This window comes from Gadus morhua, chromosome 4, assembly GCF_902167405.1.
Source record: "Gadus morhua chromosome 4, gadMor3.0, whole genome shotgun sequence".
In the NCBI taxonomy this organism is placed as follows: Eukaryota; Metazoa; Chordata; class Actinopteri; order Gadiformes; family Gadidae; genus Gadus; species Gadus morhua.
Genome location: NC_044051.1, coordinates 5,098,510 through 5,113,304, shown reverse-complemented (window position 1 = coordinate 5,113,304; position 14,795 = coordinate 5,098,510). Strand labels below are relative to the sequence as shown.

Here is a 14,795-nt window from a genome sequence, read left to right as displayed (position 1 = left end):
ACTAGTCACTTTTATTATAGAGTAATTCAGTTACTTTTTGGAACAAGTAGTGAGTAACTATAACTAATTACTTTTCTAAAGTAATGTTCCCAACACTGGTGGCTAAGGTATTTGTGGCTGACCCCGGGATTCCACCGGACGCGTTACGGCAGCGTTACGGTGACCGCGGCCAAGACGTGCCGCAGCCGTAACGCTGCCGTAACGCGTCCGGTGGAATCAGGCCTTAAGGCAGGATATGTGTGGTTTCTGGGACTCAAACAAAATGAACAATAATCAGCTCCACAATGCATTGCCACAAGTTCAGTTCAATAAATCGTAGAAGCCTTTTAAGGTTACATAACAAAATTCATTGACCACAAAACAACTCAGATTCTTTGTATGCGCACACAAGGAGTTCAAGGTAGAGCTCTCAAGGTGTTCAGTGTCTCTGAACAAAGGAAAGGGGTGTGGTCACAAGTGAGGCTTAAATAGTGTGTGGCAGGGCAGGGAGTAATTAACTGATTGATATGGGCTAATTGGGAAAATGAAGGGGGAAATAAAGGGGCGTAGCTCTGGGTCTGTGAGGTGAGGAGGGAAGCAGAAATCTACCAAACAGCAGCCAATCAAGTCGCTTGCTGCTATAAGCAGCCGATGTGTGGATATAAACACAAAAGATGACACAAACAACAGGTGTCAATAATATGCCAGTTGGCATGCAGCATCCAAGACATTTCTGAACTTATGTTATGGCGACCATTAAGATACATTGAAGGACATTTGCGGCATGCCTTGACGCAAGGTTACCTGTTTTTGGAGGCGCACGTCAGGCCTTGCGATGGTGGCGCCTCACAAAAATTGTAACCTTGCGTCGATGCAACGCAGTAGCAAGGGCTGTGATTGGTCCACTAACGTAAACCCGACGCAGGACCAAAAAAGGTTCACGACGGAGTCAGAGCGAGCAGATAGGTGGTCGTTGCGTTGCGTCGACGTCCAACCATAGAAGGGTTTTCCGGGATGGCTGAGGGTACATGCATGTTGTAAACAAGGGTAATAAACAGCATCATGAATTGTTATCGATTCATCCATTATAATTTTTTTATTGATGTAGAGATAAAAAGTTGTAATACAATAGAGATATAAAGGACAACTAAGCACAGTTGCAAACACAACTCAGAGGTAAGTTGTTGGTCGATTGGTTTCTGAATGTCATACAACCCATTATTTCCTTTTGTGTTATTATCTTGACGGGTTATAAGCTGCTGTCAATTTCTTCAGCACCAGAGGCGTGATCAACGGGCCTAGTTCAACTGACTCTGTACACGATTGGCTGCTTGCCGTCGCTTCCCTGTCGTCATCGTCAGCCAATAGTGCACCAAGGGGAAAAGCCAGCATGGTGATTGGCTCCCGCAAAAAACGTTTCGGAAGCAGAAAGAAATGTATTGCTCTTCTCAAGACCCTTGTGCATGGCGAACTCAAATTGCCGGGAGAATGGGCGGGGCAACCCAGTCCAGCCCCTCAGAGGACGAGTCGGGAAATTTGCACACGAGTCGGGAAATTTGCACATTTTCACAGAGAGGAATGTCGGCAGGTCGATACTGGCGGAATAATTCGAGTTAAAACAACAACACTCCTAGAATATGACCATGGGGCAGACTACTTTTCAACCATACGGGCGTCTTATAGTGCGGATTGCAATTCTTATTGCAGCCTGCAGGGTTATGCGAGAAACATACGGAGGGACGAGGTTGCTGAGCTGCCCTGCCCCAACATCGCATGACACGTTAAACTCAACTAGAATCGCCCCCATCATCCAAAATTTGATGCCAACAGACCAAAAATATCTGAAAAGCCTACAGAAACTATAGGTAGTTAATTTGAAAATATTATTAAAAATAAGCTTGGAGCAATGAGGAACTATTTTTTTGGGAGCATGCTTTTGCAGGGAGTTCGCTTCCCCACCTGCCCATATGGAAGGCATGCGCCTGATTTGTATTGTACTTTGCACGTTTATATCCAAGTATTTTTCTTCAAGTTTGCCACCGTTAATTGCTTTTTTAAACACTTTACAAAATTTCCTATATGTAACCCACGGTTCCCATAAAGTATTTTCTTTGTGTATTTTGCATAATTGGAATAATAGGTATGTTGGGGGCAGGGGGCTAAATCTGGAAGGCGGGAGGGAGGTGGTAGGGCTTTGTTGGAGGAAAGGCCTTCAAGTACGTGAATGGGTACGCCGGGGAACCGCTGTGCGGGCGTGGCTCTGGGCACAGGCGTGTGGGCTTCGCCACCGGCGTGGTGGCCGGGACACTGTACCAGTCGCCGACGCCTTCTCACACTTTCTGTTGTACGTGAGCAGGAACTCCGGGTAGGTCTGAGGCCGATAGGCCGGGGGCGGGCGGCTGTTGTTAGGGGTCGGTAGGAGTGTGGCGGAGGAACGGCTGACGAGTATGTGAAGGGGCCGGGGAACCGCTGGGGACTGTGGCTCGCAGGCGGGGTGAGGGGGGGCTGTTGTGAGCGGACGGTAGGGCTGTGGCAAAGGGACATTTTTCAAGTATGTGGAAGCACCACGGAACCGCTGTTGCGGGGCGTGGCTCTGGTCACAGGCGCTGGCGCTTCACCTCCGGCGCGACACCCGGGACACTGTGCCAGTCGTCCGTGGCCGATGCCTTCTCTCGCATTCTCTTGGACATGCCCTGGAACCCCTGTTGGGTCTGAGGGCAGGAGCTCGCAGGCGGGGTGGGGGGGGGCGGGTAGGGCTGTTGTGAGGGGGCAGTAGAGATGTGGCAGAAAGACGATGTCAGGTAAGTGGAAGCACCAGGAAACAGCTGTGGGGGCGTGGCTCTGGGCACAGGCATGGGCGGGGGGGGGCTTGGTAAGGCTGTTGTGAAGGGGGGGTAAAGAAGTGGCAGAGAGACGTTTTTCAGGTACGTGGAAGCACCAGGGAACAGCTGTGTGGGCGTGGCTCTGGGCACAGACGTGGGCGGGGGGGGGCTGGGTAGGGCTGTTGTGAGGGGATGGTAGGGCTGTAGTGGCGGGACAAAGAAGTACGAGGAAGCGCCAAGGAACTGCTGAGGGGGCGTGGTTCTGGGCACAGGTGTGGGTATCACCACAGGTGTGGGTATCACCACAGGTGTGGGTATCACCACAGGTGTGGGTATTACCACAGGCGTGGGTTTCACCACCGGGGCGGCGGGGATGGCGACCAGTAACCCAGACAACGAGTTGCCCACGACCGCAGCCTTCGCCTGGTACGTGAGCAGGAACGCCGGGTAGATCTGAGGCCGGTCGAAGACGACAAAGATGGACGGTGAACGGATGTTGTCCACGCAGCTGTCGTAGAAGAGGGTGTCCCCGCCGTCCTTGGAGGGGGGGCGCACGTAGTCAGCCGAGCCCCGGGTGTGGTGACCCACCAGCACCCGGGACACAAACATGGAGCGGACCGTCGAGGTGTTCCCGGTGTATTTGTGGGAGTAGCTGGCGTCCCGGGCAAAGTAACTGCCTGAGGATGGGGAGAGAGACGAGGGAAGAGGGGGAGACAGAGGAGAGGAGAGAAGGGGAGAATAGAGGAGGGGAGACCGAGGTGGAGATAGAGGAGAAGAAAGAGGAGAGGCGAAGAAAGAGGAGGGGAGGAGGAAGAGTGACAAGATAAGAGAAAAGATAAAGTGTTGCTTTATCTCCAGATAATTTATTTGATTGTGCTTTGAAACATAAACCATCATTGTATCGATTAAATGCAGAAAATACCAAAAAACAATACATCTTTTTCAAAAAAGTTTGACCCATTTCTTTCGAGTATATCGCCACATCTAAACTTTGATTGTGCAACCTTTGGTTATCCAAGCCGTTCCAACACATGCCAGTTGTTAAAGTGGCAGTCTGTAGGATTTAGTGGCATCTAGAGGTGAGGTTGCAGATTGCAACCAACCGGATATCACCCCTGTCTCACCTTTCCCTCTCAAAAGCCATAGGACAGGAAAGGCGGCCTGTACTGGCTTGTGATGTGGAAGTAGGTATTGACCAGCTTTAGCTCATAGTTTGATAGTGTAAGAATGACAGCGATTATTTAACATTTTAAACTCTAAAGCCTAAATTCTAAATTCTGGAGCAGTTCGTCCGTCCTAGGCTACTGAAGAAGCATGGCCGCCGCCTCGGCATGGACTCATTGTAAAAATTTACAACGATGATTTTTTATGGGCTATACAATAACTAAAACACACTTATGAATATACCTTCTCTGCCAAAACTGTTCTGCTAGATGCCTCTAATCGTAAACACTGCACCTTTAAGTCCTGAAGCGATGTTGTAGTGCTTAGCTTACCCTTGCCCAAGATGGTCCCGTGGGTTCCGCAGATCCTCCAGTCAAAGTTCGAGCAGCAGATAGGGTCGATGAACTTGGAGTCTGTGCCGTGGAACAGCTTCTTCTCGACCACGGAATGCCCGCCGTTCCTCGTCTTCATTTGTTTCCTTTGCCTTTTAGAAAACACGATTTAAAAAAATCGTTATAAAAACATACTTTTTAACATTATAAAACGTTACAAAAAATAACGATAACCTCATAACGATAAGATAATGTTATAACGTAAGATAACGTAAAATTAATTAATTTAATTTTAAAATGACAGTTGATCATAATAAGCATTATCGTTTTGAGTCCCTCGTGTCTCCAATTCTACGGCTTTTCCGACCAACCGACATACAACTGATATTGGTGCCAGAGACTCTTGTTCTGAATCCTCTCGATCTTCACGATGTCAAAGGCGGTCATCGTCTGACGAAACAGCGTCTCCACCTCCTTGTATTCTTTGGACGAATCTTGCAGCAGTACTTTCTATGAGAGACAGAGGAGAGAGCTCTTAATTTACCTTTGAGAACCGTTAGAACAACCCAAAGGTTCATGTCATGAAACTCATCTTTTTAAATACTGTTTACTCATCTTTTTCAATACATCATCAATGCAACTTTATTAATCACCAGGATGTCATCAACATCAACACTGGATAAAAATCAGAATAAGGTTAACATCATTCTCTAATAATGAATATAACATTTCTAAAAGCACATGAAATATATGATCTCGACCTGAAAAAGGAAATGTAGGTAATGTTGTTGCATGTAACCCTTTTATGTAACCCTATAATGAGGATTATCATTACCTTGTGTCCAATCTCAGGAACCTGGGACTCGTCCCAGGTGCTGGGAAAAGCTTGGACATATGATGGACCATTTGGAGGCCATTTACTGAAATAAAAAAATAACACTAACTTCATCTGAAGCGTAATAGAAAGGACCCGTTCTGTGTCTATTTTATGGGCAGTGGTCCAAAGTGCCCGATGTAAAAGTGGGTGTCTCACTGAAATATGAGAATCAATGTTAGGACAGAGGTGTGACGGCAGATCTGGCGACACAAAGTTGCTTTACAGCTGCACTTTCTGAGGTCGTACAATCGTCGGTACTGTCTAGTACAGGGGTTCTCAAGTGGGGGTACCCTGAACCCTAGGGGTACTATGGGGTACTGCAGGTGGTACTCAGAAAATCGTAAAGTTAACTGTCTTTTTTCTTTTCGCCCTGAGCAACTTTAAATACTGAAACGTAGGCAATAGATAATCGAGAAAGTGGTTGAAACATGACCCTCTTAATGTCCATGTTTACACTGCCAAAAAGAACACACATATATTATTCATGTTCAATTTTATTTTTTTTATGCCCATAATGTTTTGTGCTAGCTGAAAAAGTATCTTAGAGGGGGAACACTGGTAGAAAAAGTTTGAGAGCCACTTGTGTAGCGGGACCAAGACATTTGACTTCTCTAAAAGCAAACAGAGAGGCAGTCCGTCCTCCAGGTGGAACACACCTTGTCCTGTCGTCCTGCACGTCGGAGGAGGACCGGAACCGAGGCCGTCGCCTCACCTGCCTCTGGGTGCTGTATCTCTTATTGGTCTGGATCATGTCTGCAAAATGCAAAGGAACACAAATCTTATGATGCTACGTTTCAATTGAGTCATCCAGCAGACGCTGTCTGAAGCGACTCACAGAGAGTTCACATAACAGATCATTAATAAAGGGTTGAGTTGTTACCGGAAGGTTGCTAGTTTGATCCCTAGCTCCTCCTAGCTTAGTTTCGAGGTGTCCATGAGCAAGACACCTCACCCTAACCTCTCCTGACGAGTGTGTGCGGTTGTATTTTCGCTTACTCGCTTTGGATGAAAGCGTCTGCTAAATGCCCTAAATGTTAATGTAATGAGCTTGGGGTTTGAACCAGCAACCTTTTCTGCCCAGGGGTTGAAACTCCCTAGCAACGTCATCATCGTCGTATGACAATCTTTACCAGCTCATGGGGTGTACAACGATGGGTGGGTCGGGGTTGGGGGGGTAACGGTGGCCTCACCCTGGAGGCTGAGTGTGTAGGTCTGGGACCCTGCGGTGAACTCCACCACCTCCTGGGGGTCGTTCTGGAACTTCTGCTCCAGCTCTGGGCTGCTGTTGGGCTGGAGAGAGCAAGCGGGCGAATGAACACACGCCGCACACACATACAGTAAACATATGAGTTGAGTAATACTGTCGTTTCAGTTTATTTGTCTGTTCAAATCAGTTATTCAAATAAATATTTAAGCACAATATATGGCATATTTCTACTCCGCCACCAATTATCTACCCTGCCCCTCCTAGCAGGTACTCTAAACTTAACGTTAACAAACCACTAACTAACCATTGGCTGGATTATTACGTTTGCGGATGTGAGCCGAGTCAGGCTGGCACCGCTTTGAGATGGTGCTGAACTCACTGGTGAATCGTACTGGTTCCAGTTCCCATGCTCATCCTCCCAGTACCAGAGCCACTCGGTGGTGAGTAGGAAGGTGGGCTGGAGGACCGAGGAGATGGAGGAGAGACGCCTGACCTTCTGGAGTCTACACGTCATGGTTTTAAAGCACACCACTTTTACATCCACCGTGCTGCAGGAAACATCACACACCGTTGACCCTCAGTATGTGGGTTTAGAGATCACAAGTGCAGCATAAGAACACAACACTGCATTCTTTCAATCAATTCAATAAAGAAAAAAAGACTTAGGGGACACTAGAAATCAACAGGAGCATACTGAGGTTTCAAACTGGGATTAAACGGAGTAGGTTTATTTAAACTAAAATGGTTTCGAAAACTGGGATTAAAGAGAGTAGGCTAATTCAAACCAAAAGGGTTTCAAACTGGTATTAATAGAGTAGATTCATTTAAACAAAAAGGGTTTCCAACAGGGATAAAACGGAGTAGGCTCATTTCAACAAAAAGGGTTTCAAACTGGGATTTAACAGAGTAGGCTAATTTAAACCAAAGCGTTTCGACCAGAGAGGTAAGAGCAGTGGCAGGTCTCCTTGTAACGACTACAGCCTTCTCATCCTATCAGCACCTTCAATCCTATACGCCAGGGGTCGACAACCCTAGGCACGCGTGCCACCACTGGCAAGTGGCCGGCTTAATCATTGGCACAGTTGAGAAAAAATATATATTATCAAAAAATGTCACGGCACAATGCGGCAGCATAATCATTACTACCGATTTTTTTTGCACTTTATTCTGTTTAGGGCATTTCCTCCCAGTGCAAATATGTTTAACTGAGTTACTGAAAGCAGTGTTCTGAAATGGGATCAAGTAATAGTATGTAGCCTAAACCTTGTGAGTAATATAGAACAAAATATTTAAAATATTTTTGCAAGTGGCCTGTATGCATCGGCTTCACATGGTTTTGCAAAGCTTTACATGTCTTAAAGATATGATGTGGATGGTTCCAACATTCTCATATATTCTTGTATTTTACATTTCTCACATTGCAAATATGTTTTTGAATGAGTTTCTGAAAGTGGTGTTTTAAGATGGGACATATGTAATTATAATTTGTAATCCCATGTTGCAAATATAGCAACAAAAAAAACATTATACAATTCCAGGTCTTCTGAAAATGTTTTTGGTCACTGTGTCATAATTCAGCGTGATATTTAATATATTGTTGCTTAAGGCACACTCATTAACGAGAACATTTCAAACTGGCACTGCATGTTGAAAAGGTTGCTGACCCCTGCTATACGCTGTTGTATGTTGCATACCTGTATGTTATTTTGGGGTTACAGTAATCCTCTTCTATCTTCTCTGAGCTGTCCAGCAGCGTCCACTGATAGCCCTCCAGAACTTCCCAGCTGTAAGGCAGCCTGTAATGAGCTCCGAAACACTTTTCTGAAGAAGACAGAGAGGAAAAATTGATTATGCATCGGTGATTTATGAGGCTAGCAGTTCATTTCAACAGTTCATCTCCGGTGCTCTGGCGGCATGAGGTTTCTGCTGTCTGCTATACGATTGGTTCCGAAATACAATTCAGTAGTTTGACCCGCTTGTGGCGCCAGGATTTTGATTGTGGGTGGGCCCCCAGAAAACTGGATGGGCCAGTTAAAATAAGCCCAAAAAAAGACAACAGGTTCCCGCTCATCTCCGTTTCAGCGCTTTTCTGCGGCACTGAGGACAGCGAATCAGCAGTCTACCTGTGTGGCTCTTTTGTCGCTGTCCTCAGCTCAGTGCTCAAGCGGACAAAGACATGACAGAAGAACTGTATGGACATGAAATAACAGCAGCATTAAATCTGACACAGCTGCTAAACACAAACAGCAGGATAACGATCAAATAATATTTATCCTGTAGCTTATTTCTTAAGAATAATTGAATGAATAACATATCTAAGAATATAAACAACCCGAGATGACTGATAAATAATCACACATGCACACAATTCAATTCAAACTTGCTTCTGGGACTTGTGGCTTGTAACAGCAGGAGAAGGCGGTCAAGTAGTTCCAAAAAGTTACCCTTGTTTAATGCATCTGGGTTTTCCCGATGCCCACGCAATGGGATTTTATTCTTTTGCACAGAACAGGACGAGATCTATTACCATCATGATGTGCTGTCTATGCCTTTCAATGTCTATGCCTTTCAATGAAGCTGAACAACGATGGCATCGTTGTTCAGCTGGTTAATAATATTTCCCTGTCCTGGCTGATGACTTTGCTTGAAACCATCCATTTTCCCCAGCGCTGCATCGTGTGCCCTGCTGACTTCATGTTTGCCACAACCCTCAGAACAATGTTTACTTTGAGTACCACCCGTCAGAAAAACTCCTATCTTTCCCCGATATGTGTGTGGCTGGGAATGTACAGAGTTTGGGCTGGCTTGCAGGCTCATCTATTGATGACAGGTCTAACGGAGGTTGTGACAGGTCTTCTTGGGGAACGGCGTTTATAGGCTACTGAACCCTGTCTCCTCCTATAACACATAAAACGCTATCATAAGTTACCTCTGCCAACTGCCAATATTATTTTTTAGAGATGTCCGATATTATCGGCCCACCGATATTATCGGCCCGATATTAGCAAAAAAATGTAATATCTGTCAATATCGGTATCGGATTTTTTTTGCCTTAAAACCGATTTTTTTTATTTTTTTTATTTATTTATAGCTCAAATAAATGTTTTCAAAATTGGGCAGTACAGTGCACATTGTAATTGACTCATATTTGTGCATTTATTCAATTAAGGTTATTGAGTTTTAGTTAAAGAAACATACTGCTATGTTGCACATAGTTGTTCAGGTACAATGTTTTATCATTTGTGAAGTCAAGTTTGCCCTATTTGTTGTGGGCATTGTCAAGATTATCTCAGGGAGAGTGTAATCCAAACTGTTGTCTGAGACCCTTAAAAAAATAAAAATAAACATGGCACTTTTCCCTTAAATTAAGTTGAAGTATTTTTCTTATTTTGCACAGACAATGTTAACATTTGGAAAGCCTTGTTGCATTCAAGAATGCATCCAGTGGGGTATAGGGCTGTCAAAATTGCTCAAAAATGACATTCGAATGTTCGTTTGGAAAAAAATCACGAATTCGAACTATTCGAATATCTGGTTGCCTATTTTACGCAGTTGCCGTCAATATGTCAATAATGCGACAAAACCATGGTTCAAATTAGTGGGATATATATATATCCTATAAACAGCCCAGTAACGTGGAGGCCTAATCATGAAAGCCACAACTTTGTATCGCTTGCATTTCACCACCACACCTGCAAGCGCGCAAACTATAGTAATCTGAAGAAGACGCCCGCTTCTGAATGTTACAAAGTATGCTAGTGGTAACGTTCCTTGCTTTGCTTACCATTTATCGAGAAGGCCTATTAAAATTGATAAAGAAAAAAATGCATGTCGCCTACGTCTTCCACCATGCCAGCGAAAGGGCCAGCACTACGCACCGTTCGGATTCATGAAAAAAAAGCTGTCTCGGACTTTGCCGAGAACATTGCGTTATAGCAGCTTTCACCAGCCAGAATACTAGCTCCCTGAGCTCTACTTCGGATGCTTATTGAATGGCATAGCCGAGCTGGAATACCTATATCCAAGTACGGAAACCCCGAGGGGATAAAATACATTCGCTCTTCACAATAGTAGTCTGTTACACTTGTACCGCGGGAGTGTTTTTTCACATTTGAATATTATGAGGGACATCGCGAACAGACAGAGGCTCATTCACAAAGCAGATAGAGGCGCTTGTACCGCGGGAGTGTTTTTTCACATTCGAATATTAATTTTCACGTTCGAATTCGCGTTTTTGGATACATTTCGAACGAATATTCGAACTTCGAATATTCGTTGACAGCCCTAGTGGGGTATTACAATAACATTAAGCATGTTGTGTTAATTCCACAACAGGAGATATGTAATGTTACCTAAATTAGGTTTGAGGAAAAATAACCCAAATATCGACATCGGTATCGGCTGATATCGGAATCGAAAATTTAGAGTTGGACAATATTGCATATCGGATATCGGCAAAAAAGCCAATATCGGACATCCCTATTATTTTTCTCTCCAGAAAATTTGCAAACAGATAGCCAGACACTAGCGTTTATGTTAGCCTAACTGTTAGCCTACTTGCTTTCCAGGTGTGAGGGTGGGGGGGGGGGGCTACGGGAGGACTTGATGGGGAGAGGATGGCCGATCAGGATGGTAACTCGTCACTTGTAATCGCATTACTTAAAATGAGTTTCCTCCTCCTGCTCCTCGCAGCGTTTCTTGCTGAATTTAAATGAAAACAAGCTGCTTTGCTTTGCATTTCATATTAGCTAATAGCTAGCTACTGTCTGCGTCTGTCTCATTGAGCTTGCTTGAAAAACTTGTGCGCCAACATCGTTCATTTCATTGGAACACTTGCAGCCTGCGGGCAGGCAGTCCACACGTGGGGTAGAAGCCGCTGATTGGCTGAGAAGCTTTTACTCAAAGCTTTCCTCAGGCTGCTTATTGGATGAACAGCTATATTGAAAATCCCTCACTACTCACTATAGGCCTGGGTCAAAATGTGCGGGCCCGGACCTAAAATGGGTGGGCCAATGGTAGTGCCACGGGTGGTTTGAACTCACCTATGGGGTAGATACAGTTGCCTTCGAGGAAAAACAAGCAAATCTCGATTTTATCTGAAAGACAAAACAAACAATGAACAATTGTTTTCAGATCAATTGATGAGCACCAGTGGCGGTTTTAGGCACGGGCGAAGCAGACAGCCGCCCAGGGCGGCATTATTTCATGACACATGGGGGGGCAGCACGAGCACTTAAAAAATAATACTAATCCGCACCGCAAGCGGTTTTTTGTTATCATTCATCTCACTGTGTGGGGAATTGGAAAAAAACACATGGTGACAACAAACGTAAAAATAACAAATAAACGTTCTGCTTTACCTTGGGGCGGGCTTGTCCTTTCACCACCTCCAGTAGCAACAACACCAGCACTACTACCAGCACCACCAGTAGCACCAGCTCTGGAAAATGGAAAGGTGGTGGAAACGTGACCCTTTCAATGTTCAACTTTACGTTGCCAAAAAGAACGCCCATATATTTTTCATGTTCCATTTCATTTTTTTTCGGCCGAAAAGGTTTTGTGAAGGGAGTATTTGGTTAAAAAAAAGATCTTAGGGGTGGTACACTAAAAGAAAAAGTTTGAGAACCACTTGTGCAACGGGACCAAGACATTTGACTCCTCTGAAAGCCAACAGAGAGGCAGTCCGTCCTCCAGGTGGAACGCACCTTGTCCTGATGTCCTGCACGTTGGCGGAGGACAGGAAACGAGGCCGTCGTCTCACCAGCCTCTTGGTGCTGTATGTCTTATTGGTCTGGATCATGTCTGCAAAATGGAAGGAATACAAATCTTATGATGCTACGTTTCAATTGAGTCATCCAGCACACGCTGTCGGGAGTGACTCACAGAGAGTTCACATAACAGATCATTAATAAAAGGGTTGAGTTGTTACCGGAAGTTTCCTAGTTTGATCCCTGGCTCCTCCTAGCTTAGTTTCGAGGTGTCCATGAGAAAGACACCTCACCCTAACCTCTCCTGACGAGTGTGTGTGGTTGTATGTCGCTTACTCCCTTTGGATGAAAGCGTCTGCTAAATGCCCTAAATGTTATTGTAATGAGCTTGGGGTTTGAACCAGCAACCTCTTTGGTCCAAGGGGTTGAAACTCCCTAGCAACGTCACCATCGTTGTATGACAATCTTTACCAGCTCATGGGGTGTACAACGATGGGTGGGTCGGGGCTGGGGGGGTAACGGTGGCCTCACCCTGGAGGCTGAGTGTGTAGGTCTGGGACCCTGCGATGACCTCCACCACCTCCTGGGGATTGTTCTGGAACCTCTGCTCCAGCTCTGTGCTGCTGTTGGGCTGGAGAGAGCGAGCGGGCAAATGAACACACGCCGCACACACATACAGTAAACATATGAGTTGAGTAATACTGTCGTTTCAGTTTATTTGTCTGTTCAAATCAGTTATTCAAATAAATATTTAAGCACAATATATGGCATATTTCTACTCTGCCACCAATTATCTACCCTGCCCCCCCTAGCAGGTACTCTAAACTTAACGTTAACAAACCACAAACTAACTATCGGCTGGATTATTACGTTTGCGGATGTGAGCCGATACAGGCTGGCGCCGCTTTGCAATGGTCCTGAACTCACCGGTGTATCGTACTGGTTCCAGTTCCCATGCTCATCCTCCCAGTACCAGAGCCACTCGGTGGTGAGTAGGAAGGTGGGCTGGAGGACTGAGGAGATGGAGGAGAGACGCCTGACCTTCTGGAGTCCACGCATCATGGTGTCAAAGCACACCACTTTTACATCGACCGTGCTGCAGGAAACATCACACACCGTTGACCCTCAGTATGTGGGTTTAGAGATCACAAGTGCAGCATAAGAACACAACACTGCATTCTTTCAATCAATTCAATAAAGAAAAAAAGACTTAGGGGACACTAGAAATCAACAGGAGCATACTGAGGTTTCAAACTGGGATTAAACGGAGTAGGTTTATTTAAACTAAAATGGTTTCGAAAATTGGGATTAAAGAGAGTAGGCTAATTCAAACCAAAAGGGTTTCAAACTGGTATTAATAGAGTAGATTCATTTAAACAAAAAGGGTTTCCAACAGGGATAAAACGGAGTAGGCTCATTTCAACAAAAAGGGTTTCAAACTGGGATTTAACAGAGTAGGCTAATTTAAACCAAAGCGTTTCGACCAGAGAGGTAAGAGCAGTGGCAGGTCTCCTTGTAACGACTACAGCCTTCTCATCCTATCAGCACCTTCAATCCTATACGCCAGGGGTCGACAACCCTAGGCACGCGTGCCACCACTGGCCAGTGGCCGGCTTAAACATTGGCACAGTTGAGAAAAAAAATATATTATCAAAAAATGTCACCGCACAATGCGGCAGCATAATCAATACTACCGATTTTTTTTGCACTTTATTCTGTTTAGGGCATTTCCTCCCAGTGCAAATATGTTTAACTGAGTTACTGAGAGCAGTGTTCTGAAATGGGATCAATTAATAGTATGTAGCCTAAACCTTGTGAGTAATATAGAACAAAATATTTAAAATATTTTTGCAAGTGGCCTGTATGCATCGGCTTCACATGGTTTTGCAAAGCTTTACATGTCTTAAAGATATGATGTGGATGGTTCCAACATTCTCATATATTCTTCTATTTTACATTTCTCACATTGCAAATATGTTTTTGAATGAGTTTCTGAAAGTGGTGTTTTAAGATGGGACATATGTAATTATAATTTGTAATCCCATGTTGCAAATATAACAACAAAAAAAACATTATACAATTCCAGGTCTTCTGGAAATGTTTTTGGTCACTGTGTCATAATTCAGCGTAATATTTAATATATTGTTGCTTAAGGTACACTCATTAACAAGAACATTTCAAACTGGCACTGCATGTTGAAAAGGCCCCTGATATACGCTGTTTTATGTTGCATACCTGTATGTTATTTTGGGGTTACAGTAATCCTCTTCTATCTTCTCTGAGCTGTCCAGCAGCATCCACTGATAGCCCTCCAGAACTTCCCAGCTGTAAGGCAGACTGTAATGAGCTTCGAAACACTTTTCTGAAGAAGACAGAGAGGAAAAATTGATTATGCATCGGTGATTTATGAGGCTAGCAGTTCATTTCAACAGTTCATCTCCGGTGCCTTGGTGGCATGAGGTTTCTGCTGTCTTCTATACGATTGGTTCTGAAATACAATTCAGTAGTTTGACCCGCTTGTGGCGCCAGGATTTTGATTATGGGTGGGCCCCCAGAAAACTGGATGGGCCAGTTAAAATAAGCCCAAAAAAAAAAAAACAGGTTCCCCCTCATCTCCGTTTCAGCGCTTTTCTGCGGCACTGAGGACAGCGAATCAGTAGTCTACCTGTGTGGCTCTTTTGTCGCTGTCCTCAGCTCAGTGCTGAA

At 44.8% G+C, this 14,795-nt stretch overlaps 1 protein-coding gene across 2 annotated transcripts in view; it reads right to left on the bottom strand.

Moving 5' to 3' along the window:
- Positions 1 to 309: 309 nt before the first annotated feature.
- Positions 310 to 14,795, bottom strand: part of LOC115542664 (uncharacterized) — a 35,030-nt gene continuing 20,544 nt past the window's right edge. For both annotated transcript variants that reach the window (XM_030355004.1, XM_030355005.1), the window contains 14 exons: positions 14,325 to 14,451; positions 13,017 to 13,185; positions 12,621 to 12,720; positions 12,087 to 12,183; positions 11,742 to 11,821; positions 11,424 to 11,477; positions 8,076 to 8,202; positions 6,761 to 6,929; positions 6,365 to 6,464; positions 5,831 to 5,927; positions 5,133 to 5,217; positions 4,677 to 4,807; positions 4,298 to 4,449; positions 310 to 3,478 (listed from right to left, as the gene is read on the bottom strand). In XM_030355004.1, coding sequence (XP_030210864.1) covers positions 2,577 to 3,478; positions 4,298 to 4,449; positions 4,677 to 4,807; positions 5,133 to 5,217; positions 5,831 to 5,927; positions 6,365 to 6,464; positions 6,761 to 6,929; positions 8,076 to 8,202; positions 11,424 to 11,477; positions 11,742 to 11,821; positions 12,087 to 12,183; positions 12,621 to 12,720; positions 13,017 to 13,185; positions 14,325 to 14,451 — 2,390 coding nt within the window. In that variant the 3' untranslated portion in view covers positions 310 to 2,576. The remainder of the gene's footprint in view (positions 3,479 to 4,297; positions 4,450 to 4,676; positions 4,808 to 5,132; positions 5,218 to 5,830; positions 5,928 to 6,364; positions 6,465 to 6,760; positions 6,930 to 8,075; positions 8,203 to 11,423; positions 11,478 to 11,741; positions 11,822 to 12,086; positions 12,184 to 12,620; positions 12,721 to 13,016; positions 13,186 to 14,324; positions 14,452 to 14,795) is intronic.